Raw genomic sequence first — 25,378 nt, 5'->3', positions numbered from 1 at the left:
GCCTTGTTCAAGCGAGCCTGTAAGGCTGAGGCCGTTTCGTGATCTACACTCGCTAATTTCATCGCTCGCCAATCATTACCATGTTGGAGTTGGGGGTGCCTTAACACGTAGCATTAACTTCAAGATGATCACCATCCGATAAGCGAATTAACCCTGGTATAAGGCACATTTCTTAGCCAAGCCCGAGTGTCAGCATCTCGCCTACGCCGCCGCAATGGCATTCTTAGTGCTTATATCAACAGGATATATAACAGTTGTCTGTCCCACTATCTAGTCAGACATATCCTAACCCTTCGACTCATCTCATCCAGATATTTGAGAAAATTCGTGGAAATGGCTACCCCCGATACCTCAATGGCCAAGACGGCCAAGCCTACTGACCAAAATACTACCCTCCTCGACACGTTTGATCCTCGCAAGATCCGTGAACTCTACAACCTCAAGTCTCACCCTGAGACGGGCCGCCTCATCGACTCTCACCCCGGAAAGCGCACGAAGCCAATGCGTGTTCTTTGCCTTGGTCAATCGCGCACAGGCACGATGGCCATCTTTACTGCTCTCCAGCGGCTCGGCTATACGCCGTATCACATGACCGTTGCCATTGGAAGTCCCAAGACTAGCCTTGGCCTATGGTGTGAGGCCCTCGATGCCAAGTTCAACGGAAAGGGCAAGCCGTGGGGTCGAAAGGAGTTTGACAAGATCCTGGGCGACTACGATGCCGTGGCTGATGTGCCCGCCATCTGCTTCGTTGAGGAACTCGTCGCTGCGTACCCTGAGGCCAAGGTCGTCGTCACTCAGCGTGATGTGAATAGTTGGCTACGCAGTATGGACTCTACAGCTGGACGCATCCTCCGATGGCCTCTCTGGGAGACTCTAGGAAAATGGGATCCTGCGCTGGCTGGTCCCTTTTGGGAGCACGCATTAAAAGTCATGCCTGCCAACTTCCGCACCTTGAATGACTTTTCTCCTACTTCTCCCGCGCGTCAAGCCTTTATAGACCACTACGAACTAGTCAAGAAAACAGTGCCTGCGGATCGGATGCTCGAGTTCCGCGTCCAGGAAGGATGGGAGCCGCTATGCGAGTTTTTGGATGAGCCGGTGCCAGAAACAGGGTTTCCCAGGCTTAATGATGCCTCGCAGTTTGTGTTTGCGCATGGCATGATGTGGTGGTTGGCCTTTGGCAAGATGGTGGGCAAGATTTCGCTGGGGATTGGTGTTGTTGGGGGCGGAGTTGCAGCTGCTTTGTGGTGGAAGAGGCTCAGGTAGAGACCATATACAGCCTTTTACATGCATCAGCTGAAGACTGAGCTTGATTGGCTCTGCGTCTCCAAGTTGTTCTCGAGTGTACACAAACATTGTGGCGCTGCATAACAATAATGCTACATCGTTACGAGACCACCTCGTTAATCTTTCTCTTTATGACTTTGATATCACCTTAGCAAACACCAGTTAAAGTGAAACAAAGATTCTTTTACCGAATTCAAAACCAAATGGTCAACTGTTTGCCGGAAACGATTCAAATTGTGGCCATTTCACCTTGTGTTACACAGGGCTCGGAGCCCTTGTGCAACGTCTGAATGATCTCAGTCTGGCCCGGTGTTTGACTTGCAGGGGAAACACGATCCCACAGCCAAGTTCATTTTCCAAGAGATTTCAACTGTTACGAGCCCCTGGTTCTAAAAACCTGTCTTGAATCATCATCCATCCATCCTGGCCCAAGAGGCTCAGTTTCGCTGGCCACACGCTGGGCCTGTAAGATAGCTGCTCAATCCTCACCAACCTGGAGTCCTCTCAGAAACCATGTCTACTTTCAACGAATTCCCCATCTGTACGATATGCGCAGTTAAGCTTGACCCTCACTCGAGGAGTGTGTTTGACAAGCAATTTCCCCGATGTTGGAGTGAGTGCCTCTGGAAACAAATAGCTCTCGCTTTCGAAGGCCTTTACTGGCCAAACTGGGGTCCTGAACACACATCCCTTTCTATCCCGGATGATGCCGCATCTCTTCGCTTTGCCGAAGTTGAATGGAACCCTGGTCTATTAGTTACTTTGCCGGACGGCCAAGTGCTCGAACCCCAGACATTCGACGACGAGACGAGCCGAGGAATCGTGGGGATACATTTTGCCTGTCTGGACCTCGCGTCTCGTGTCATTAAGACATCTTAGCTAGCCAATATTCGTTCAATTGGTGATCTCTGGGTAACTCTGGAACGGCGATGTGCCATAATCGAGGACGGATATTTATATAGTCCCTATCTCCCCGCTATCCCAAACGGTCCCAATATTTAAGATGATAAGCCTCGTGACCTAGAGAACTTGGATATGAAGAGACACTACCTCCCCGTGGATAATTATTACGGATCTGTCGGGCTACCGCCATACCGACAGCTTCGCGGTGCTTGGGTAAGTGCGGTGACCCCGAAGGACTTGGTCGCTGGGTAACTAACCAGAGTATTAGTGGGAATCTGATCCTCTTCATATCCCAGACTTGACCTCCGGCCTTGTCTCCGGCCTGGAACCACATGAGGAACAAGACTCTGATCACACCCGATTCAACGAGTTGTTTCGGGGCTTTCCACAAGAAGTCAAGCACCAAATCGTCGACTTGCTTCCACAAGGTTCCCTACCCCTAGACTGCAACTATCTGGTGCCCCAGGAAGAATGGAAGCACGTCTTTGTCAGAACTCCATTCCTGTGGAACCTAGATCATGAAGCCATTCACAAAAAAGCACTCTGCACCGCCAAACACCGAGTGGAACTGGGAGAAGCTGACCCGCCAAGTCATGAGCCCCGTCACGGTGGCTGAGGGGCTCGGCTTCAGCGCTGAAGCCTGGAGCTACGGGCGAGTCGGCCTGTGTGGTCCTTGCAGGGGGGCTAAGCAACCGTCGTCGAATCTGGCAAATCCTGGAGGATATGTATCCCAACGACGTAGGGATGCGACACGACCCGGACTCTGACGACGAAGATGAAAACTCTGCGTAACGGTGGCGAAGCGAGACCGAGGGTAGATATGGAAAAGACGAGGTCTGAGTTCTGGAGTTTATTGCTTACAATAATGGGGATAATGGCTCTACCATAGCTGTCACCACCCGGGTAGTCTTGCGCCTGGGCTTGGAGGCCAGTTCAGTATCAAAAGTTCAAGTTTGTTTCGAATACCAATAGAGGTTTAAATCGAGTTTTCGAAGATGATGATGCATTGGCCCAAGAAGCCTTGGCCTGGGGGGATACCAGTCCGCGTTTTCCAGCTTCATAGAAAGTGATAGACCCCCTTTTATTTCCTGGATGTTCAACTCATACATACCACTCATTCTTGCCCCACCTCAGAGTCTGGAAGTTCTTATAAATTTAATCTCTCTTTATCCATCCCCTGGGGTGCCAGTGTTGAGGTTCGGCAAAGTGACGGATGCCGCGGCAAGGAATATTCTTTGCCGAAGTACAACGGCGAAAATGCCCACTTGCCGAGCACGCTCGGCGTAGATTTAGGTTCACATCGAGTAATGGATTTGTATCGGGATATCATGAATCAAGTCGGCTTCTTAAAACTACAGAATTAATAATAGAAAATTTTTCACGAGATGGGAACCCATAAATAGTAGAAAGGAGTGCGATTGATCCTCCCAGAGAGGTCGAGTATCGACATCACCACTGGAACACCTCAACTTGTGCAACATGACGAAACCAGCAGCTACTCAGCAACTCATCCGAGAAACACTGGAGCTTTCCATTAATGGTCTCACTATACGTCTCTCGGCAGTCCGGCGTGATGGACCCTTGACGCCCATCCTCTTCCTCCATGGCTTCGGCAGCACAAAGGAAGACTACGTCGACATTTCGCTTGAAAAACAGTTTGCCAATCGTCCATTTATAGCCTACGATACTCCCGGAACTGGAGAATCAACCATGTCGGATTTATCGCAGTTGTCTATGCCCCTCCTCGTCACCATCGCCGAGTCTGTCCTTGCCCACTTCAATGTCGGCCAATTCCACCTCGTCGGCCACTCCATGGGTGGTCTTGTTTCTACTTTGCTCGCGAAGAAGCATCAGCACTCTGTTCGCAGCTTCATCAACATCAAGGGCAATCTGGCACCAGAGGACTGCTTCCTCAGCCGTCAGATTCTAGACTACCCAGCTGATGAGCCGGAAACGTTTGTCGACGATTTCATCACCCGCACGCGCCAGTCACCACTGTACGGAAACGGCCTTTATGCATCTGCGTTCCGTGGGAGAGTGCAGACCGCAGCAGTACGGCCCACGTTCGAGTCCATGGTGGAATGTACGGACAGCGGCAACCTGTTGGAAGCGTTCGAGGGCTTCCCCTTTCCAAGAACATACATGTTCGGAGAGCAGTATGCTTCTTTGTCATATCTGCCAAGACTGGTTAGGGCTGGGGTTGAGTTGGCTGAGATCCCTCGGAGTGGCCATTTCGTCATGTACTCGAACCCCGTGGCCATGTGGGAACGGATTGCCCACTTTTTGAGCCGGGTCGAGCATTTTGATGGAAAAAAGGCTTCCAATTAGTTGCTATTATATCTTAGTTCATGCAATCGAGATCAATAGAAGGCCATTGAGGCGGCGAGGTATCAGAGGCGTGCGGCGAACGGGAAGATATGTGCATGCATTGCATTAGAGACAGCGCAAATCTTCAAATCTCGCCAGGGGCGTACAGCATGTAAAAGACATATTTTCAAAATTTTCCAGTATGAATAAACAGCTCTAGTCATCATCTATCATTCAGGCTCTACGCACTACTAAATCCGTAAGCCTCCCACTGCTTCTTGACCTCTTCTTGGATCTCCTCGTGATAGTTGCCCCTGAAAGAAGCTTCCCTCCACAGCAACCGATCATGTTCAAACTCGCTCAGGAACAGACAGCACCGCAACGCCTTCCACGCATTCCGGCCAGACTTGACTCCATAACCAACATAAGGGATTAGGGGAATGTTCGGATACTCATCAAAGAAGAACCCGTTTGCGCGTGGTTAACACCGTATGGCAGCAGCCCAGACCACGTCCTTAAATTTAGTAGGATCAATGTCGTCTCTAAGTAAACAGTTGGGATGTAGAATCCAGGCTTGGATGCAAAGACGACGTGGCGGGCTTTGTTGCAAAACTCTTCCATGGTTGTCTGGGTTCCAGACCATCCTGATGGGGAGACCTGCGTCTTGACCTATTGTAAGGACTTCAACCGCTTGCATAAGTTCCCATACAGTCTCACTCTCCTCGGTTGCTCTTCCCGTGACACAGATAGAAAGAATTAGATCATTTCGGTACGTAATAGCGTTAACCTTGAAGATGGGGCATTGCCTAGACTCTTATGGGAAGATGTGACCATAGTATTCCGCCATTAGCCCTTCGCTCGCTAGCTCAGTATTAGATACGACCATTTCAAAGACGATTTCTGCATCAGCTGGCACGAGGATGTTGCTCGTCTCGCATTTAGTCATCTCGACGTGACTCCCAGTAAGTGCCCCGATAAGGTCCGTCTCATAAACACCCTTAGGTAGAGGCATCCCGCTAGCCATAATAGCGGCAGGTGGCACGCCGAAACACAAGACAAACGGGATATCCTCTCCCTTGTCCTACCACATCTTTCTAATAACCCAGATATCTTATCTTAGAATAACGGGTCCGATGAGGGATCTAGGGTCGTTCTCATTGATCATACTGCGAGTAATACTCCAGATCACCCAAGATCCATCGGGACTTTGAAGAATGTACATACCAAAGGTCTACAAAAACCTTCCCCCGTCATCCTGATGTAGGAGGGGGGTTAGAGGGGCAATCAAGTCGATATCGTCTCCGAAAATCTGGCTCTCCTTCACAGGTCCTGAAGCACCTCCTTAGGCGGAACCTCGGGCAACCTCTTGGTCTCACGGATCTTGTGGATGATTTCCTAGCCGCTAGAGTCGGAAGATAAGCTCAGAGACTTGGCAATCCGAAATATGTCTTTCTGGGAATCTTGCTCACTCCAACAGGTGCGCCCAAGATGCGAAAGAGGCCGTTTTCTTCGCGGCCCTTGACGTTGTTGGAGAGTGGTGTCTTGTCCTCGGTTTCGTACAAGTTGCGGACGATGGCTGCGAGCTCCAGATGAGGATCAACCTCTGAATCAATGGCTACCAGGTTATTTTCGTCTTGGAGTTCTTGGATGAAACGTCGGTAGCTCTGAGCTGAGGACTTTGGAGTTTCTTCCGGTGAGCTGGTTGCCATGCTGTGAAGGTGGGAGAAGAGGTGTTGGGAATGGTTTTGAAGATTGAGAGCGTCCTCAGAAATGTATTAAACCTGACTACTCTATCCTATTGCGTAGTCCGCGTCATTCGAGTCAATATCCAAATGTCAAAGACCGACGTCGAGTTGACCATGATCCGACCCTGGACGTAGAGGGTCTCTGCAACATGCCCGCTTTATCTCCTAGATCCGTCGGCTCGATCCGAAACAGGGCCTTGTGAACCAAGTTCTCGGATACACTCATCAACTATTTCTCTTATATCCTCTCGGACACTGGAGAATCTGACAAATGCTTCACAGGATCCCATCCGTTGCACAGATTCCAGCAGAATCGAACCTACTCACGAAACCAGAAAAGGGAGCTTTAGTAAATGTGACTCTCGCAGGGGCTAGTAAGCTTATCGGATGCTTCAGTAATAAAAGGGCGGCTATAGTGCCCCAAAACCACATCGCTAAACGAACCTCGTATTCACCCACACAGAGCAACCACCCCTGTCCCATGTCTTCCAACCCGCGGACCCCGAGACGCAAGAGGATCATCGTGGCGCTCACGGGCGCGACAGGTTCCATCCTTGGCATTGAGACCCTCATCGCGTTGCGCCGCTTGGACGTCGAGACGCATCTGATTATCAGCAAGTGGGCGGAGAACACGCTCAAGTATGAGACGGATTATACTGTTGCCAATGCTCGCGCCCTGGCAGATACAGTCTATGGATGTCGCTATATGGCGGCGCCCGTTGCCAGCGGGTCTTTTCAAGTCGACGGTATGATTGTTGTGTTGTGTAGCATGAAAACGCTGTCAGTTATCAGCACGGGGTACTGTGACGGTCTCATCTCGCATTCCGCGGACGTGGTGCTCAATGAACGGCATAGACTCGTGCTCGTAACGATACTGTTCCTTGAGCGGGATCCATCTACAAAACATGTTGCCTGCTACTTAAAACGGCGCAGTCATCTTTCCACCAGTGCCAGCATTTTACATCAAGCCATCATCTGTGGATGATTTGGTGGATCACGGTGTTGGGAGGATGCTGGACTTGTTTGACTTGGATACTGAGGAGTTTGATGGATGGGACGGGTTTCAAAAGCCATAGCTGGGTTCTATTAGTGGTGGAAGCTTCAACTGATGGTTGAAAGGGTGCATGTTGTCTGAGATGTACGGAGATTGGGCTGAGAACAGAGATTTTCAACATACACTGCTCAACTACCCAGTTGGGGTTTCAGATGGCGTTGTGAACTTACTTATCAATGACCTGGGCCCGATCAGATCAACTAGGCGCTTTGGCTTGTCTTGGCAGATACATCCGTTACGATGGAGCCTATAGGATTACATGTTGACGGCATCCACCCAGATGGAGATTGAACCGAGGCAAAAAGAATCAAACCATACATCGAGGGACTCACCAGTTCACGAAAAACCAAAACTCTTGGCTACAATTAGCCTGTTTATTTCTATAATTATCAAAATTAGTCATCAGGCCTCCCTTGCAATCCATCAGCCCGGCAGTTCTACCGCATTATCCCTTCCAAAGTGCGTGCTCCCCTGCATCTCCTGCGGCCCCCAGCCTGCCAGTTGTTTCGGTTCCTGGTGAGCCCATGTTTGCGCCAGCTCTTGTGGAGGCGTGCCTTGCTCTGTAGTTTCTGGTTCGGTACCCTGGCTGCGGTTCCTCCGTAGTAGGTAGAGGGCGCCGAGGGCGGTGCTGCAGACTACCACCAGACCTCCGATGACACCTCCGACGATGGCGCCTGTGTTTGTTGTAGAACCACTTGAAGCCTCCCCTGAAGACTCCTCGTTTGAAGCTTCAGGGGCGACTTCACTTGTTGTCTCCGCGGGGATCTCTGACTTGGTGCTCGGCTCGGCGGCTTCAGAAACTCCATCCGCTGTCTCAGTGGTAGGTTGCGCTGAAAGTATGCTCACCGTCCTGGTCAGTTTCATAGTTGCGGTAGTAGTCCCGTCGATGGTTGCTCCTTCGGTGGCATTCGGTGTTATTTGATAATAGTCGGTAGCAGCTCTTGCGCCGCATTCGATGTTAGTGTAGGTGTGGCCCTTCTGGATGGTAAGAACAGCAAGGGAGCAATATTCCTTCTTTTCACTATCACGACGTCAATTGTTTAACCTCCAGCACCAATAGATAGCAGCGTACCAAGATACGGCAAGCAACTCTGATTGAGTCATCTTGCCACATCCCTTTTTACAATCATGCTGATCAAAGCACCTCCCAACCATGCCACAGTGCTCCAGATCAGCGTTGACGTCGCAGTACGCAAAGAGTTTGTTCTTGGGGTTCAGCAGGCACTTGTGCCCCGGCTCGGCGGTCCTCGGCTCGTCGGGGTCACCGTCCGCGTAGCCGCATGTCGAGTACTCGGTAGTTATGGCTCGCGCTAGCAGACGTTTGCCGATGGGCGGTGTCTCAGTTACTGATGGGGCGGCATGGCTGAGAGACAGGCTGAGGTGAAACACTGTGAGGAGAAGCCAGAACACGCGAGGCATGATTGGATTGAGGTTACCTCCCTTGATGGGAAGGGGATTTGAGTATCAGTATTTTTGAAAATGCGGTAAAAACAAAGAATGGGAGTCGGAAGGGGACTCTGGCCATCGGATCTGTCACAGATAAAGCACCGCAACCGATGCCTCCATATATCCACGGCTCTGCCCACTACGGGTCGATAAATCATGCCTTCTGGTTACAGCCTCATTGTACAACTCATAAATCCTATGTCACGCACAGCCCGACCAGGGATATTTCATCTGTTGGTAGCATCTTGAGATCAACATCCTCGCTCTTGATGGTGTTTCAGACGTCGTCTGTCAGGCTTTGATTGGGCTTCCCGAATTGGATCTTCCCTGCAGTGAATCAATGACTTGCACGATCGTGATTGGTCTGTTCAAGCGGCCGATTGGACCCTGGTCAAGGACCCCGGCGACTCGGCACGATGCAGTGAGAACAGCCACCAACGGGTTGCCGCTAAAGTCTCACCTTGACTGCAGGATTGAGGCGGAGGTGGGCGGGCACCAGAAGGAAATGAGAAGAAGCAGGCTGCCCGATACGATAAAAAGGCGTGTGCCCCTGACAGGCTCGTGTAGGATGCCCAGCTTGGGATGGCGTGGAGAGATACTACGCAGGTACTGGAGCAAATCTCGTGTAGTGCTCAATAGCCTGTGATAGCGTCTTTGGCTGTGATCTCGCAATGGAACTTCCAAAAGAGGTGGGCCTCGGCTGCCGGGAATACAACGCATCACCTGCTGAAAGCCGCCCTCGTATGGCTGCCAGCCAGTGACGTTGGGTGTCACTACCCGCCGCCACCCGCTGAGGATGACACCCTACTGTAGGAATTAGACACGGGGTTAAACACCACAGTACCACGTAGTATTCATATCGAGAGCCTGATGAGAGCAAGCGGATGGGCTGATCCATTCGTTTCCCGTACCCGTGGCTTATCCCTGCTGACGGGCTGTCACTGTCTGGGCTGTCATCCATTGATTGTCACTGTGGGGCTTCTGCTCGTTCTCATCTCATCTCATCTCATCTCAGCCGCTCGACTATACCTGCCTCGAGTGCCCATCTTTTTTTTTTTCTTTTCTATCGTCAGCAGAACTTCATTCTGTCTGTCCAGTCTTTTATTCTCTCCATGTCATGACTAGATCGAAATGCGTCAAAGGGTTATCCTCCTGTTCATACCGGCCTTGTGCTTCTTGCTGATCGCAACGAGCCTCTATCTGGGCCGCGAGCACCTCACTCGGCTATCGAATCTTTATTTGCCAATACAGCATTCGACAGACTCGGCTGAAGCTCAATCTTCAGAATCATCTTCGTCTTCATACTCTACGACGACGACACGCCCATATTACATCTCGATTATACCTGATCCCCCAACCTCAACATCAATTTCTGTCGCGACCTCCACCTCATCCACTTCATCTTTCTCGACTCCCACACCGACCCTGGTCGCTACCAAGACAGGCTCTAACAACACAATCGCGACACCTCTCTCTTCCGAACCCCCAAAATCTTCCGTAAAAAATGGTCAGCGCTGCCTCGCATCCTTACCCGCGATATTTACTAACATCATTTCTAGGAGCCATCCTCTCCGCCAAGCGCATAAGACCGTACATCAACGCGATTCTCGACCCCGCTTCCAAAGAGCTCCCGCGCCTCGAATGTCCCGCCTTGGACACTGAGCGATACGCCAGCCTTCTGAAGAAACAAGACGAGCGGGATGACAAGCCGCACATTGACTACTTCTTCACCCTTAATTTGCGCAATGTCGTAGACTTGCTCCCCCGCCTGTTGGGCAGTGTGGTGGAGGCTATGCGCTTCCTCGGACCAGAGCGCTGCGCCTTGTCCATCGTCGAGGGTAACTCGCCTGACGGCACAGCCGATGTCCTTGTTGCACTGCGACCATTCCTCGAGGAAATTGGTGTCACCTACTTCTACAACAACTCGGCCATCAATCCCTCCAACGGCGCGCGCATCCGAAAGCTGGCGCAGCTGCGCAACCTGGCCCTCCAGCCTCTCTTCAAGAAAAAGGCCCCAGTGTCCGATGAGACGACGGTTCTCTTCATCAACGATGTCGCCGCTTGCACCGAAGACCTTCTCGAGCTTGCGTTTCAGCGCAAGAACCTCAACGCCGACATGACGTGCGCCATGGATTGGACCTACGCATCTGATGATCCTACCTTCTACGACGTATGGGTCGCACGTGGGATAGACGGCGACCTCTTTTTCAACATCACCTCAGAGGGCAGATGGGATTTTGCGCAGAACCTCTTCTTTAGCGACCCCAAGACCAAGAGCCGCTACGAGGCCGCTCTCCCCTTCCAGGTTTTTGCCTGCTGGAACGGCGCGACCGTTTTCTCAGCTGCGCCGTTGCTCAACGGCCTGCGCTTCCGCGACTCGCGAAAGGACGAGTGCTTCCAGGGCGAACCGCAGCTCTTCTGCAAGGACCTGTGGTTCAAGGGCTACCGCAAGATCGCCGCCATCCCGAGCGTCAACCTCGAGTACTCGGACAAGAACGCCGGGAGGCTCAAGGAGCTCAAGGGCTATACGAGCCAGGTGGTGGCAGAGGAGGACGAAGCGAGTGTTCGGATCGAGTGGCAATACGAGCCGCCCCAAAAGGTCAAGTGCATGCCCGAGTTTCACAGGCAAAGCTGGCTGCCGTGGGATGAGCACCTGCGTTAATGAATCCTTGATTGTATTGATTATGTACAGTATACCCAAATAGATGATTTCAGGCGTCGGGTTTGGCGTATGGGAAATGGAATCTCGCAGTTTTCGCACTTTATTTCTTAATGGGCATGTTACATTGAGGTGGCGCCAGATTGGTTGGACCAGGCGAAGCCATCATGAGACGCCGGGACGCCTCCTCCGACAAGTCGCAACCGACACTTTGAAGGCTGGCGCTAAGAACGGCCAGATGAACTTAAACGGTGAGTCCGTGTTTCTCTATCTTTAGCTTGGCTGACATATGGCTGAGCCTAGCAAGGCTGTTGCTTACATGAGGGCATCCACTCCGAACACTACAATGCCAAGTCGCCGAAGCTAAACACCAAAGGCTACCCACTTCACGATCATGAGCAAACACCACGGTACATGCTTACAAGAGTTAAATTATTTTCGTCTAGTCCATCATGACTATGTATCGCCTCACACTTATTTGTGCTAGCGACATGACTGAGGCATATTCCATTCCCTCAACGAGCAATACTTTTCCGACTTGCGGCGATTACAATTGCCTTCCAGTGCGACATCGCTCAATCTTATCAATCAACCTCCACTGTCAAAATCCACTTTCGAAACTTTGACTCAGATACCCTTGCCCTGGATGCGCTCCGCAGCGATCCCGTACGAAGCGAGAGTGTCGCCCACCTCGCAGGGGTCAGGACCAAAGTCGACCTTTTCGAAACCCTCGGGTCTGTCCTTCTCAAGGGCCATCTTGCCCATCTGCGCCTGGCACCGGAAGCTTCCAAACTTGTACTCGACGACGGAGCGCCCGCCCTTGTGACGATTGCCCTGGTTGATGAGCTCGATGATCTCGTCCACCTCGAAGACGAAGCGCGCCTTGAAGAACTCGGTCAGGCTCTCGGGGTTGACAAACGTCGTCTTACCGGTGACGATGAGGACGCGAGAGGCGTTCCCCGTCAGCGTCTGTGCGCCGTACTTGACCCGGTTGTGGGTGACCTTGACGGCGTAGCCGTTGACCTCGAGGCCTTGGGTGAGCGACTTCTGGAGGAGGCGCTGAGCAGGACCAGGTGTGAAGAAAACGACCTTGGCGGCGGCCGTGTTGTGGCGATCATAGTCGGGGGCGTTGATGACGGTGCACCAGATGCGGCCGACATTGCGGATCTGAGCCAGGAGCTGCTGGTAGGTGACGTCGGGGGGGAGGTTGGTCAGCCAGAGAGCGCAGTTCTGCTCGAAAGGCAGGTCGTCAACACTGGCGTTGCGGACGCTATGCTCTCCGCGATAGTTGGTCGAGAAGGCTCGAGGGTCGGCGGGGAGGACCTCACGAGGGTTGATGCGGGCGCCAAAGGCTCTGTCATTGTGCGAGATGGCAGCCATGGGACGGAAACCACGAGGAGACGAAGGCGACTGCTGCTGAGCTGGTGGGCTCTGGAAGATGACGGTCTCGGCCGAGTTGTGATTGTCGAAGCTCTGGTTGTCGAAGTTCTGGCTGTTCCAGACGGGATGGTACTGAGGCTGCTGAGGTGTCTCAGGGGCTTGGACACGACGGGGAGCGGGAGACTGGTCGTTCATCGAGAGGTGAGAGAAACGAGAGAGGCCCTCCCAGATGGAAGCGTCAAACTCCTGACGAGTGTTGGTCGAGGTGGCATGGTCGGCGGGAGGAGCAGTTGGCTGACGAAGAGGGGCACCGGGAGGAGGGTTCTGGAGGAGGAACTGGGCGACACGAGACTGAGGAGCTGGTTCCTGCTGCTCGACGCTGCCACCAGCTGTCATATAGCTGAGGACGTTGGTGCCAGAGGGGTGAGATCGAGGAGGGACAACAGTACTGGAAGATCCAGCCGACACTCGGTTCCAAGGAGAGTCAGACGCAGGAGGAGAAGAGGACTGGTCCTGGCCACCACCGCGAGCGTTGCTGGCAGCCCAGATCCGGGCCCCACGCAGACTGGGAGATTCGTTGTTCTGGGACATGATGGCGAATTGCCTTCCGATGGTGAACCTCGAGGTCCCAGAGTCGGAGTCGAGGCCTCTGAGATCAGTCGGGGGAGTAGAGTGAGGGTGAGAGTCTGGTGTTGACATTCCTGGGCTTGAGCCTGACGTATCAGGGGTCTCTGGGCGAGGCATCTTGAGCAGTCGACAATGGGTTATTTTGCAAAGGTATTGATGCTCCAAGTTGGTGCGTGATGTGACAATTGATGCCAAAAAGGGGCGTTATCGATGCTCTGTCTGTCCAAGTCGGGAAGAAGAGTGTGAGGTTGAAGAAGGCGAGTGAGGATCGCGAAATCTGAGGGGAGCAATTTATAGACGCGGTGTCATTCAAGTTGCTATTGTCAATGCCAAAGAAGAAATAATTTATCCCATTTGGGACAAAGAGATATTCTTCTCAATGCAGCAGCATTCTAGAAGCCGTGCCGTCGTCGTCACTGGCAAAAACACTGCCATGCACGCTTGGGTGTGGGAAGTAGGGATGAGAAACACGGGAAGGGGAAAAATGAAAACCACATGAAGAAAGAAAAAAGGTTGAAAGAGAAAAGAGGCAAGAGAAGAGAGGTTCATATATCTAGAGGAAATGGGTGTCTTTCTTGTGTTGCCGGTGATGCTACCAAACATGGACAGCTGCAAGTTTACTAGCCGTTTGTTTTTGCACACCCCTTCTCATCGGGTAGCTGCGCGATGGGCGTGAAGATGGTCAAGCAGAGAGGCGGCAAGCGACTTGACTGACGGGAAGTCTATTTCCTTTGGTATGGTCACAGTTGGATGTGCGTCTTGTTCTGGTGGTGTTGATGTTTGAGCGTGTAGTCTGTCAGTGCCAACCCGCCAGTGATGGGCACGCACTGCGGGTGAATAGCACCGAACCATTCACTCGGCTCAAGGAAACAATTTGTCACAGTCTAGGTTGAAGCAAAATAACAGCTCTTTGTTCTATTTTACTGAATAGGTGAATTGTCACGATGCAAGAGAGATGCCTGAAGCAGTGACGTGACCCATGACATGTTACATCAGACATGACACTCGTCAAAGAACAAGAGGCTTTGAGGTCCAGAGCCACAGATTCATCTGCTCTTAAAAGAAAGAAGCTGGGGGGTTATGTCACAGTCGCAGTCCATCGAGAGAGTTTCCTCTTCCCTCCTCCCTCGTTGCCCCCCATCTGCAAGTCGCCGTCGGGACGCATACCCGGACATGAAAGAAATTCACCGACATTCTAGAAGGGCAGCCTAGAATCCCGTGACACGACGCTCAAACCGGGGGATCTCCTTGGTAAACCTCTTCGGATCATCCCTTGCCCCGTCCTTCCAGTACTCATACTCGATCCACGCATTCTCGGGCATCTGCTCATCCATGGCCGCCATCCACCGACCCAGCTCCGGGCTTAGAGGTATTACGCCCGTCTCTAGCACGTACTGGTCCCAGAGTTTGAGGAGCTCTCGTAGACGGTCAGGCTCGGAGTCGGCAAGGTCGTGTACCTCTCCCGGGTCGCGCACGAGGTTGTACAGTTGCCAGCGCTCAGGACCTTTAGGCTTTGGGATAAAGACGATTTTCCAGTCTCCCTTGCGGCAGGCTGCGCGGCCGCAGGTTTCCCAGCCGTTGATAAAGTCTTTGTCGTGGATACGGGAGGATGTGCCGGAGAGGTAGGGAACCATGGATCTACCACGCATGGAGACGACCTCGCGGCCTTGGTAGGTCGGGGCAGGGTGCTTTACGCCGGCCATGTCTAGGATGGTCGGTGCGAGATCCATGACTGTGGCGAACTGATGCGTGATGTCGTTAGACTTGAAGGTCTGAGAAAAGGAGGACGGTGGCTTCATCAGGAAGGGAACGCGGACACCTCCCTCGGTTGTGTATGCTTTGTAGAGTCTGCTCGGCGCTGTAGCAGCTTGAGCCCATCGCGGGCCATACCAAATGAATGAATTCCCATTTCCGAGGTTGTCCAGGTTGTTGTCGTAGTACTTTTTGAGATGCTGCAACATGGATCCTTGAACAATGGGGTACGCCTCATAAGCCGCACCCTCAGCGCCGTTGTCTGAAAGGAAGCACACAAAGGTATTGTCAAGCTCCCCAACCTCTTCCAGGTAGTCCACAATCTTTCCCACATTCACGTCGATGCATTCAACCATGGCGGCAAAAACCTCCATCGCGCGACAAGAGTTGGCGCGTTCCTCGTCGGTCATGCCGCTCCATTCCTTGACTTCATCAGCCACGACGGGGTGAGGCTCGATGTTTTTGGGGATGAGTCCGAGATTTTTGAGCTTTTGTAGGCGCTCGAGCCGAAGAGCGTCTGGGCCGTCGTCGTAGACACCTCGGTACTTTTTGATGTACTCCTGGGGAGCTTGGAGAGGCCAGTGAGGGGCGGTAAATGGCAGGTATGCGAAGAAAGGTCGCTCATCGCCGTCTTCTTTCCAATCTTTGAGGTATTGCAACATCTTGTCGCCGTATCCATCAGAAGAGTACCACCCGTCGGGTAGTTTCCGGACGTATTCCCCATCCTCACTGTGCAAGGCAATGACGCTCATGGTCAGAAACTCGGGCGATTCTTCGCCCTTTTCTAGCTGTGGTTCGTATGCGTAGTGGTTACTGCACGCCGGCAGGTGGGCAAAGCTGCGGTTGAACCCCCTGGCCTTGGGACTCCTTTCGGGCGTAAGACCAAGATGCCACTTGCCAGCCATGAGGGTCTGGTACCCAGCATCACGCAGAATCTCAGGCAGTGCAACAACCCTCTCGTTAAGGTACCCTTCGTACCCGGGCATGCCACGCTGAACGTTGGTTGACATGGTCCCATTGGGGTCATTCTGCCCGGAGACGTTGGTCCACTCGATGAGGTTGCCCAGGCCGGCAATGTGGTGGTCTGTTCCAGTCATGATCATGGCCCTAGATGGCGAACAAGCTGCCGCGGCGTGAAAATCTGTGAAGCGAATACCATTGTTGGCAAGCTTGTCGAGGTTTGGAGTCTTGATCTCGCCGCCAAAGGAGGCGATGTCTGAGAAGCCGAGGTCATCGGCCACGATGACGAGGAAGTTGGGTCTCTTTGTAGCCATTGTCAAATTTAAAAGCTTTTAAGAGATTTAAAAGCCAATTGAATCTCCATCATATTGACTCGATGCTGCCCTCTTATACCTGGCGCTCTGAGGAGGTTGACAGTTGGTGGGGTAGACACCGTCGGATTTGCCCTCCAGGCCGAGTTCCGACGTCGACGGTTACATGAGCAGCGACCTATCAATTCATCAACAAGGTCGCAAAGATGATGATCTAATGCGCCACGCGGGATCCTTTTGAGATCGAGTGTTGACTCGGCCCATTCGCATTGGTGCGGTTCTGGGTTGCTACAGCGGTGCATCGGATCTCGCTCGCTGATGACCAAGCATCAATCGCTCCGCAATAGATGATGTTGGCCGTTTTAGGATAGCCCTTGGCTCTGTGGTTCTCATGATGAGTTGCAGTCCTGTGTCATGAGTATTCCATGCCAAGCAGTGTCCGGCCGGTCCGAGTAGATAAGGCTACCTTGATGCTAAGTAGGTAGATACTCGCTCTCTCAATCACCAGTCAGTCACTTAACTCCCAAACAAGACGCTTCTTCATAGAGGCGGCTAGTATTCCGTACTGTAATACAAGGCTATGTGGCCGTTATGCAATGCCCGCTCCTCCCAATGGTGGTGGCAGGGCTCAACAGAGGCCCCAGAGCTCGACAGCTTAGCCATCACACAAGGAGCGATCGATTGAGCCAAAGTGAAACCAGCTGACCGGCCACATCGATTAGAACCCCAAGTCTTTAACAATGTGCCCAGACATAGCTTCCAGGCCGGGCAGGCAGGTTAGGTTCTCAGTGTTGAGGACGTTCCATCCACAGTGGGGATGATGGATGGACCCAGAGGCAAAAAGAGATGCTCCGCCGCGACTAGTCGAGAAGATCAAAAAAGAAACGCTTGCGGTTTGTGTGGATCGAACACACGACCTTCAGATATCGGATGATTGAAGTTTGACTTCAGTCTGACGCTCTCCCAACTGAGCTAAACCCGCTTGTTGAAAACAGCTGCGTTTACATCCGTACTTGAGCAGGAGCTGAGGGGAGCGGCCAGTACTGGAACGTCGTCCACCCGATCACACCAAGCATGCAGTACCACTCAGGTTAAACCCGTCTATGGTCAATTGAGAGTGTGTACATCAGCTTACAATCTCTGTGGCAAGACAATTGGAGGTTTGCATACGATGCACATGATCCTGGGCTCTCTGAATTCCCAATTGTAGGAGAATGGTCTTTCTTTCTCCCACGATGATTCCCCAAACCCGCCGCTGTATTCTCAGACGTCAAAACTTCGAGGTGCATGACAAGAGTACTCTTCAACGCGACAAGTCTTATGCAAGAAGCATGTTAGAGAAGAATCAAACTCTCATTCCGCTACATTCTTCAGAGATGCTGCGATCTCCTGCTGCGACAGGTTCTCATCCAGGGTAAGACGGAGGCAGCGGGATTGAGTTTCTTCCTCCCCGCTTCCCATTGGCCCGTGCCTACAACTTCACCTCGACTTGAGTCACCATTCAACAACTACAACAGAGCAAGAACATCCATGCTAACGCAAGCCAGTGAAGTCGCTCTATCGTGCCAGCGCCTCACTTTCCCTTGCTGCCTAAGGATTTCGTCAGAGCTATGCCAGTGCGATCAATAAAATGGCTAGACGCCAGCCTCAGGCTGGTCGGCAATACCATGCTGGCTCCGTGACGTTCAGGGAAGCCCAATGTGTCATGACAACATCTAGCAAAGGACGCAGTTTCCAACACAATGCTAGAACTATACGACACTAGTTGAGTTTGAAAGTAACTACCTACTGCGCTATGATGCACTTCCTGTGGCAGGTGCACTACAGGTTGCCTTACTTTCATCTCGTGGCTCTCTACTAACCCCATGCCTCTTCCAGCACGAGACGTCCCGAAACCGAACTTGTTCATCCATAATTCTTCATCCAGCATTTACCCTCGCCCATTACCATCCATTTTTATTTAGGCAAGCCCCTCACCATGTCTCACGGCAACTCCCACGATACTCGCCAACGCCTGCATGACGAGGTCTATCAGGAGGATTCGCCTTCGCGCCAGCCCGTTGATCTCGATAGCGACGAGGAAATGCAAGCTCCCGGGAGGAAAGACACCAGGTTACCCGGTTTTGGTGCAAACCCCATCATAAAGACCATGTACGAAGACAAAACTTCAGGCGGCGTCAATCAATGGACAGACGAGTCCCGGGGACAGATCTCGAAAGAGGCTGCCGACGATCAGGACAGTGCCGCCATCAAGCTTTTCAGGATCAAGGACCATGGCAAGGTCGGGTTCAATGGCGATTATCACTGGAGAATCTGCCGTGTCGATGTGCAAAATCCTCTGCTGGTTTCTGCCCTCGCGCCCATCCTCAAAGAGGAGAACGTACACCTTGACCCTCGAAGCGTTGCCACTTTCAGGGAGCCCTTTCGCCCCCTTTGGTTTCAACAGAGTAAAATCGTGGATCTCTTCTGCGAAAAGCACGATGACCCGCTTGAGCCCTTCCTCAAGCTGTTTGTTGACATACTTAACGAACTATTCCGGGCCCTAAGTGCCAAGACGGCCAAGCTTCGCCAGAGTGAACTGACCGACTTTAGGACGGCCTGGACATTGTTTCCTCGCGACTCCAGTGTCTACAGCTACTGCGTGGGCTCCCATATTCTCAGAAAAGTTGATTCAATCGAGTACGAGGGGAGCCGAGGTAACGGCCGGCTTGTCATCACCTGCAAGGCCATTTCATTCTCCGGCGAGGGCTTCTACTGGAGCAAAGGGAATCTGATCATCCCGGAATTTGCTGGCAATAAACCTATTCGCGAACTCGGTTGCTATCCCTTTAAGTTCCACAACGACAAAGACTCGATCACGGAGCGTCTCACTGCGCGAGGCAGAAAGGTTCTTGACCTGCAGGGCGTCGCGTATCGTACCTACAATGGCATCGCCATATATGAGGCCGATCGTGGCACGCTGAGGCAAAATGTAAACGGCCGCATCCTAATCGACGCATGGGGCTATCACGAGTATCACTTAAACATGGGACAGCGAGAGAAAAATCATCCTGCGACAGAGTGGATGCGGGACCGACCAGAAGACAACAATTCCAATGGCCAGTAACAGAGACTCAGTGCCGAGGACCAAGTCATCAACGAGAGTGAGATGCTCCAGAAACCCGATGAACTTGTCTTCATGAACGAGATAATTAGTGGCTTTTCCCTGAAGATCAAACTGTGGTGTAGGTATTGTCTTTCTTGAGTGCTCCAACGGCTAGCTGACGATTCATTTGCCCAGGCCAGTTCTTTGTCGAAGACATTCAGCCCATGACTTGGAACTGCGAGGCTTACTCACAACTCGTGCTTGATGAGGAGAAAAAAGACATGGTTCTTTCCGTTGTTCGGAGTCACAACATGACTAACGGCACTTCAACGGCCATGGAAGATGTCATCGCTGACAAAGGACAAGGTCTTCTTGTTCTGCTCTCGGGCCCCCCTGGTACAGGCAAGACCCTGATGGTCGAAGCCATCGCAGATCGTCTCCGTCGGCCGCTATATCACCTGCAAGCCGATGACTTGGGCACCGAGGTCGCCTCCTTGGGTGCCAAATTCCAGCGTGCCTCGAAAATGGCATCGGCGTGGAACGCGATAATCCTGCTAGACGAGGCAGATATCTTCATTGCTCGGCGGGAGCCCCGCGATGTTGAGCGCAACGGGCTGGTCTGCGCCCTTCTTCGCGAGCTCGAGTACTTTAGCGGCATCATCTTTTTCACATCAAACTTGATTCTTCGTATCGATAGTGCGTTCAACAGCAGGGTCAGCATGCACCTCGTGTTCTCCCCTCTCGCGCGAGAGGCGCGGAAGAAAATCTGGCACATGTTTCTCGACCGTCTGTCGCAGCAGAGAGGACGTATCTCGGAGGGAGGGGTGTCGGACGAATCCTATGACGAATCCTACGCCATGTCGCTGGATGACAAGGACATCGCCCAGCTAGCTTTATGGGAGCTTGACGGCAGAGAGATCAAGACAGCCATCCAGATAGTCCATACCTGGTGCTGGAACAATAACTATGCCATGACGCTGGCCCGGTTTGAGCATGGAATCCGAATGGTGAAGCCAGGCGCCAGAAGGAGTGGAGAGGGGGGTCCGGCGTTGTACAGCGATTAACTTTAAGGGCTGGTTAACGTACGAGCAGCAGGTTGGACTACTGTGACGGAGTTGCTTGAGCGAAGTGATAGCTTGGGGGACAGGAGTCTGGTGAAAGTGGTTTTAACAGCGATTCTGTAGAACGGTAGCATATCTGCCACATCTGGTTCGGTAGTCGGATATGTATAAGCCCTTCTCGTTTCCTCAGTATGCCCTCAGGCACAAGTGAGATGGTCTTTATAATGCGGGAACGAGAGTGATGGTAGAGAGGAAGAAGCAGCAGAGCGAAGAATAGACATGGACAATTCTTCGGATGATGGATCGACTATGGATGGTTGTGGTTAGAATGAGACGAGCAGGTTTTGACTCTGAAGGCTTCTCTCTTGTGATGGACACCAAGATCGCGTTAGTTGAGCAAGCCGGTTGCAGCACAAGCACATTACAACTTGAACGGAACATGTCATCTTATACTCAAGTGTTTGTATTGATTGACCTCAAAGGATTGTTTCTCATGATGCTATTCCATTCCATTCCATTCCTCGCCCATGACAGAACCTTCATCTACCAAAACACCAAGACACAAAAGCCATGCCCCATCCAAGCCATATAACCATCCACTAAACCGGTTCCCGACCAATTTTCAGATACGTATTCATCAATGTCTACTTCAACAGGTACTCAAGCCTTTGACCGGAGTCCCCTCCTCACACCTGTCTGCGCCGCCCTGCCCTTCTTGACAACACCCTTGGGGGAAGCAGCCTTGGCCGCCAGTGCCTTTGCAGCTCGTCCTCGCTTTGTCGTAGGAGCATCCGACGACTTTGTGCTGGGGAGCTCGCCCTTGCCGGACTTCGCCTTGGTGGATCTACCACGGGTTTTGGACTTGGGCTCTTCCTCTTCGACGGTGGGCTCGGCGGCCTTCTTCGCTGCAGCGCGACCACGAGGCTTGGAAGCTGTCTTGGCCTCCTCTACAGGAGCAGCCTTGGCGCGGCTAGATCTGCCGCGTGTAGGAGCTGGTTCCTCAGCTGCGGGCTTGGTAGCCTTGGTTGAACGTCCGGTCCGTCGTCCGGTGGCTGGTTCATCGTCCTTAACGACTGGTTCCTTGGCCTTTCGGGTGGCACGGCCCTTCTTTGCTGGGGGTTCAGCTACCTCAGGCTCGGGCTCAGCGGCAGTCTTCTTGGATCGGCCACGCTTCTTTGTAGGAGGCTCGGGAGATTCGGGCTCTGCTTCGAGCTCGGCAGCTACTCGCTTAGAACCGCGCTTCTTTGTGGTATCGGCTGCGACACCGTTGGTCGTAGTGGCTGTGCCAGCCGATCTTCCGCGTCGCTTGGAAGTGAGCTCGGGCTCAATCGCAGCGTTCTTGGCCATCTTCCTAGAAACGGCGGCAACTCCACGCTTCTTTGCCGGTGCGGGTTCGGGCGCCTCTTCGACAACCTTGGATGCCGCTGCTCCCCGACGGGCTCGCTTGGAAGCTGGAGCTTCTTCCGGTGCAGCCTTGGCCGCGCGACCTCGCTTCTTTGGCATGGGCTCCTCTGCGGGGGTGTCTTCAGTTGCAGCAGCACGACCGCGCTTCCTAGTCTTGGGCTCTGGGGCGGGTTCTTCGGGCTTTGCGGCGTCGAGTTTCTTGGGTGGACGCCCGCGTCTCTTGGGGGCCTCTGCAACTGTAGCACCTGTGGGCTTCTCCTGCTCCTTAGGCTCGGCAGCGGCCCGGCGGCTCCTTCGTGTGGGAGGTTGAGACTCGGCTTTGGTAGCAGGCGCAGCTGCTTTCCTGCTGGGTCGAGCTCGTTTGGCAGGGGATGGAACAGCACGTGGCTTCACAGTTCGTGTGCTCTTGGCAGATCTGCTGGTGCTCTCAGGTACCTCAGTTTCAGGAGCCTCAGCCTCAGGATCGGTAGAGGTTGGCTGAGGAGTGTTCTTTGGAGGCCGACCACGTCGCTTGGGAGTGATGGCAGGTGTCGTGACTGGAGTGGCCGCATTTGAAACTCCACGAGAACGGACACTGGAAGTTCGCGCCACCACTGTTCGAGGCCGGGGTGCGGTCTTTGGGGATCGTGCGATGGTGACCCGTCGAGGAGTTGGCGCGGCCTTGCTGGCGCTAGCAGCACGGCGACCTTTGGCAGATGGGACAGCAGCGCTTGGAACAGCGCTTGGGGTTGCATCTGATTTCCTTGGTCGGCCTCTCTTTCCAGTGCTCGGGGCCGTAGTTGGTGTGGCCGCGACATCGCTCTTTCGTGGGCGTCCACGCTTCTTGGGCGTTTCAGTTGTAGCAATGCTGGCAAGCATGGACTTGCGTGCCCTCTTTGCAGCAGATGAAGGAGCCTCCTTGACAGCGGGGGAGGCAGGTGCAGAGGCAAGGCCACGACGCCCACGAACACCTTTCACGGCAGACCCAGCAGCGCTCGACAAAAGTTCCTGGGTAGTCCGTCGGCCTTGCCTGGAAGAAGGTGGTGCGGCAGATTCGTCTACCTCCTCAGAGGCAGGGATTTCAGCGCCGAAGGCGGCCTTCTCTGGTTCTGTCAAGGACTTGAGTTCGACAACCAGAGATGGAGTTGACAGTGCCCTACGCGCCTGAGGGCTATCTGGCTGGGCCGGTAGGACGACTCCTGGAGGCGCCGACATTCGCTTTGTGGAATCTGCCTCGATGGAGGGCAGTGTGAGTTTGGTGCTGGCACCCTCCGCAGTTGCTGGTGCAGACTCTGGGGAACCCCGCAGCTCCTGGGAGATCTCTTCATTGTCGGCGGGTTCAGGCGGCGTTTCCTCAACACGTTCGCTTTCGCCACGTTGAGCAGTCTCGTCCTGTTGCTCAAGTCCCGACTCGGGCTCCTTCTCGGACGACTGGATGACAGTTTCGGTGATTTCAATTCGCGTCCCGATTGTGGTGGGTTCAAGGGCAGTGTCGTCCAGCTTCTCGGCGGTGGTTTGGTGATTGATGGCGTCGTGTTCGGCCTGCGCAGCCGATTCTTGCAAGGGCGACAATGGGGCACGTCCAGGCGACGAGAGGTTGGCGGGTTCAGGCCCATCGGCATCTTGAGCAGACTCTTCGGATGGGGTTGGGCGGTTTGCGGGCTGGACGAGTCCAGAAATTGTTGGCGACGCGAGATTATCGACACTGGCATCAAGAACCGACGAGTCGCGCTGCCAAGGCCAGCGACGGGCGGGAGGGTTTGGGCTGATTCCCAGGGAACCGGCGGGCTCTGGGACGGTCGCGCGAGGCACAAACATGGGATTGAAGAGAGGTGATGTCTCTGGGCGATAGGACTCGGCGAAAGAAGCATCATCGGCCTCAATGTCGTTAACGGGGCCTCCAATGGGGTTGGGCGCACCAGGCGACGATGATGCGACCATCACGCGCTGGGATGAGCTGAAGCCCAACCAGCCTGTGGACGATGCAGAGCCAGAAGCGCCATCCTGGCCAAAGTTGAAGTCCATTGCTATGATTGAAGCCGCGGCCGACAGCGCGGGAATATCGCGATGGAACTGTTGTTATTTGTTGTCAGACTGGCGACGACGGATGATGGCTATGATGTAGGAGCTAGGACGTGTTAATGGGCGGGCGACGCGCTTCCGGTTCCGTTTACGCGAGGCGCGTCTTTTGCTGGGAACAGCTTCAACAGATGGGCCCCACTTTGCCATCAGCCGAGCTTTAGCTGTCCGCGGAGTTGGCTTCGCGCTGTTCAATTGGTGACATAATTGTCCATTTCGGAAACGTCTCGGCGAACCAGGAACGGCCATGTTCAATGCTTCCAGGAGACCGAGGCTTGGCGCTTGGCATCGACAACGTCTAGTAGTATTCAACGCGGGGGTGGGTGTGATTGTTTAAAGAAATGGATGCGATTCACATTCTTATCAGGCATTTGCCATGTTTCTACGCATTCTGTCTCTTTCCCCCTTTCGCCTTTCTCTTCTCTCTTTTTTTTTGCTGTCCTTTTTTTTTTTTTTTTTGTTTTCTTTTTTCTTACCTCATGAAATCTCTGCACATGGACCCATGTTACACGAAATACGCAGGGCATGCGTTTGCAACCCCATCATATTGGTCAAAAGCATCAAGTTCTGTCTCCTCCCTTCCCATGCATGAACTCATGATGCAGCCTGTGACTTGGAAAATACTTTACCAAGGTAGAGAAAAATAAGCAATGGCGCTAAATTCTTCGCTCCCGTACTCCCGAATGTTGGATGTCTTCAACATGTGATGTTCGTCTGCCACTGCCAGGTGATGCCTTCTCAATTCCGTCCTAGCACTGCCACCGCCAACAGGCCGTCAGATCACCCAATTCATCGCCCCTTGAATCACCCATTGTCATCCATATTCTAACCTGTCATGACGTCGAATGCCCCAAACGGGTATCGCGAGGCCTCCTAGGGTCCCCCGATCCCCCCGTACCGATACCGCTATTTCCCTGGACGGCAAGCCCGAGCAGCGCGCACTGCGCTTCGCATCGGCCGTGCCCAGCTCAAGTGCCGATCCAACCAAGGCCTTGGCTAGATCCTTGTCTCGTTTCCTGGTGTTTTCTCTTAACATGGCCATGACAGTCCCTTGTTCTTTGACCTAGCCAGCCCTGCGGTGAGATACACCTTGGTTGTTAGACACGCCGCTTTCGCCTGTTGACGCACCACCTTTGTTGTGCAGATACCATCAGACCAGGGTCCCAAGCGTAAGTCTTGGCACTAATTCGCTCATTACTGGAAGGTTTTCCTCCTTTTCCTCAATCAGTTAAACTCACAAACCTCCTTCATCGGAATCCGGCACCCCAGAGTCGTCTTTCCCTCTATCTCTGCGCCCGCAACCTGCGGCGAAGCACCCTTGCTCAACGTTGAAGCCAGT

General features: G+C 53.1%; 11 protein-coding genes across 11 annotated transcripts; 6 read left to right on the top strand and 5 right to left on the bottom strand.

Moving 5' to 3' along the window:
- Window positions 1–333: 333 nt before the first annotated feature.
- On the top strand, window positions 334–1,266 carry NCS54_00784100 (Hypothetical protein; the record flags this gene model as incomplete). The annotated part of the gene is made up of 1 exon (XM_053153248.1): window positions 334–1,266. The coding sequence occupies one exon, from the start codon at window positions 334–336 to the stop codon at window positions 1,264–1,266; it is 933 nt and encodes a 310-aa protein (XP_053009223.1).
- A 1,056-nt stretch (window positions 1,267–2,322) lies between these two features.
- NCS54_00784000 (Hypothetical protein) lies at window positions 2,323–2,806 on the top strand (the record flags this gene model as incomplete). Its single annotated transcript, XM_053153247.1, has 2 exons — window positions 2,323–2,403; window positions 2,459–2,806. The coding sequence occupies 2 exons, from the start codon at window positions 2,323–2,325 to the stop codon at window positions 2,804–2,806; spliced, it is 429 nt and encodes a 142-aa protein (XP_053009222.1).
- An 827-nt stretch (window positions 2,807–3,633) lies between these two features.
- NCS54_00783900 (AB hydrolase-1 domain-containing protein) lies at window positions 3,634–4,518 on the top strand (the record flags this gene model as incomplete). Its single annotated transcript, XM_053153246.1, has 1 exon — window positions 3,634–4,518. Exon 1 carries the CDS (start codon window positions 3,670–3,672, stop codon window positions 4,516–4,518), a length of 849 nt encoding a protein of 282 aa, XP_053009221.1. The 5' UTR covers window positions 3,634–3,669.
- A 1,299-nt stretch (window positions 4,519–5,817) lies between these two features.
- Window positions 5,818–6,206, bottom strand: NCS54_00783800 (Ferulic acid decarboxylase 1; the record flags this gene model as incomplete). The annotated part of the gene is made up of 2 exons (XM_053153245.1): window positions 5,818–5,892; window positions 5,967–6,206. The coding sequence occupies 2 exons, from the start codon at window positions 6,204–6,206 to the stop codon at window positions 5,818–5,820; spliced, it is 315 nt and encodes a 104-aa protein (XP_053009220.1).
- Window positions 6,207–6,723: 517 nt separating this feature from the next.
- Window positions 6,724–7,318, top strand: NCS54_00783700 (Flavin prenyltransferase PAD1, mitochondrial; the record flags this gene model as incomplete). Its single annotated transcript, XM_053153244.1, has 2 exons — window positions 6,724–6,988; window positions 7,176–7,318. The coding sequence occupies 2 exons, from the start codon at window positions 6,724–6,726 to the stop codon at window positions 7,316–7,318; spliced, it is 408 nt and encodes a 135-aa protein (XP_053009219.1).
- A 401-nt stretch (window positions 7,319–7,719) lies between these two features.
- Window positions 7,720–8,715, bottom strand: NCS54_00783600 (Hypothetical protein; the record flags this gene model as incomplete). The annotated part of the gene is made up of 2 exons (XM_053153243.1): window positions 7,720–8,317; window positions 8,369–8,715. 2 exons carry the CDS (start codon window positions 8,713–8,715, stop codon window positions 7,720–7,722), a joined length of 945 nt encoding a protein of 314 aa, XP_053009218.1.
- Window positions 8,716–9,873: 1,158 nt separating this feature from the next.
- Window positions 9,874–11,404, top strand: NCS54_00783500 (Hypothetical protein; the record flags this gene model as incomplete). Its single annotated transcript, XM_053153242.1, has 2 exons — window positions 9,874–10,249; window positions 10,302–11,404. 2 exons carry the CDS (start codon window positions 9,874–9,876, stop codon window positions 11,402–11,404), a joined length of 1,479 nt encoding a protein of 492 aa, XP_053009217.1.
- A 624-nt stretch (window positions 11,405–12,028) lies between these two features.
- NCS54_00783400 (Hypothetical protein) lies at window positions 12,029–13,525 on the bottom strand (the record flags this gene model as incomplete). The annotated part of the gene is made up of 1 exon (XM_053153241.1): window positions 12,029–13,525. One exon carries the CDS (start codon window positions 13,523–13,525, stop codon window positions 12,029–12,031), a length of 1,497 nt encoding a protein of 498 aa, XP_053009216.1.
- Window positions 13,526–14,616: 1,091 nt separating this feature from the next.
- Window positions 14,617–16,434, bottom strand: NCS54_00783300 (Sulfatase domain-containing protein; the record flags this gene model as incomplete). Its single annotated transcript, XM_053153240.1, has 1 exon — window positions 14,617–16,434. One exon carries the CDS (start codon window positions 16,432–16,434, stop codon window positions 14,617–14,619), a length of 1,818 nt encoding a protein of 605 aa, XP_053009215.1.
- A 1,975-nt stretch (window positions 16,435–18,409) lies between these two features.
- NCS54_00783200 (AAA domain-containing protein) lies at window positions 18,410–20,580 on the top strand (the record flags this gene model as incomplete). Its single annotated transcript, XM_053153239.1, has 3 exons — window positions 18,410–19,443; window positions 19,549–19,655; window positions 19,712–20,580. 3 exons carry the CDS (start codon window positions 18,410–18,412, stop codon window positions 20,578–20,580), a joined length of 2,010 nt encoding a protein of 669 aa, XP_053009214.1.
- Window positions 20,581–21,237: 657 nt separating this feature from the next.
- On the bottom strand, window positions 21,238–23,985 carry NCS54_00783100 (Hypothetical protein; the record flags this gene model as incomplete). The annotated part of the gene is made up of 1 exon (XM_053153238.1): window positions 21,238–23,985. The coding sequence occupies one exon, from the start codon at window positions 23,983–23,985 to the stop codon at window positions 21,238–21,240; it is 2,748 nt and encodes a 915-aa protein (XP_053009213.1).
- Between the last annotated feature and the right edge of the window lie 1,393 nt (window positions 23,986–25,378).

This window comes from Fusarium falciforme, chromosome 6 (genome assembly GCF_026873545.1).
Source record: "Fusarium falciforme chromosome 6, complete sequence".
Lineage (NCBI taxonomy): Eukaryota > Fungi > Ascomycota > Sordariomycetes > Hypocreales > Nectriaceae > Fusarium > Fusarium falciforme.
Note: the sequence above shows the minus strand (reverse complement) of the source record. Positions and strands in the feature narration are given on the sequence as shown.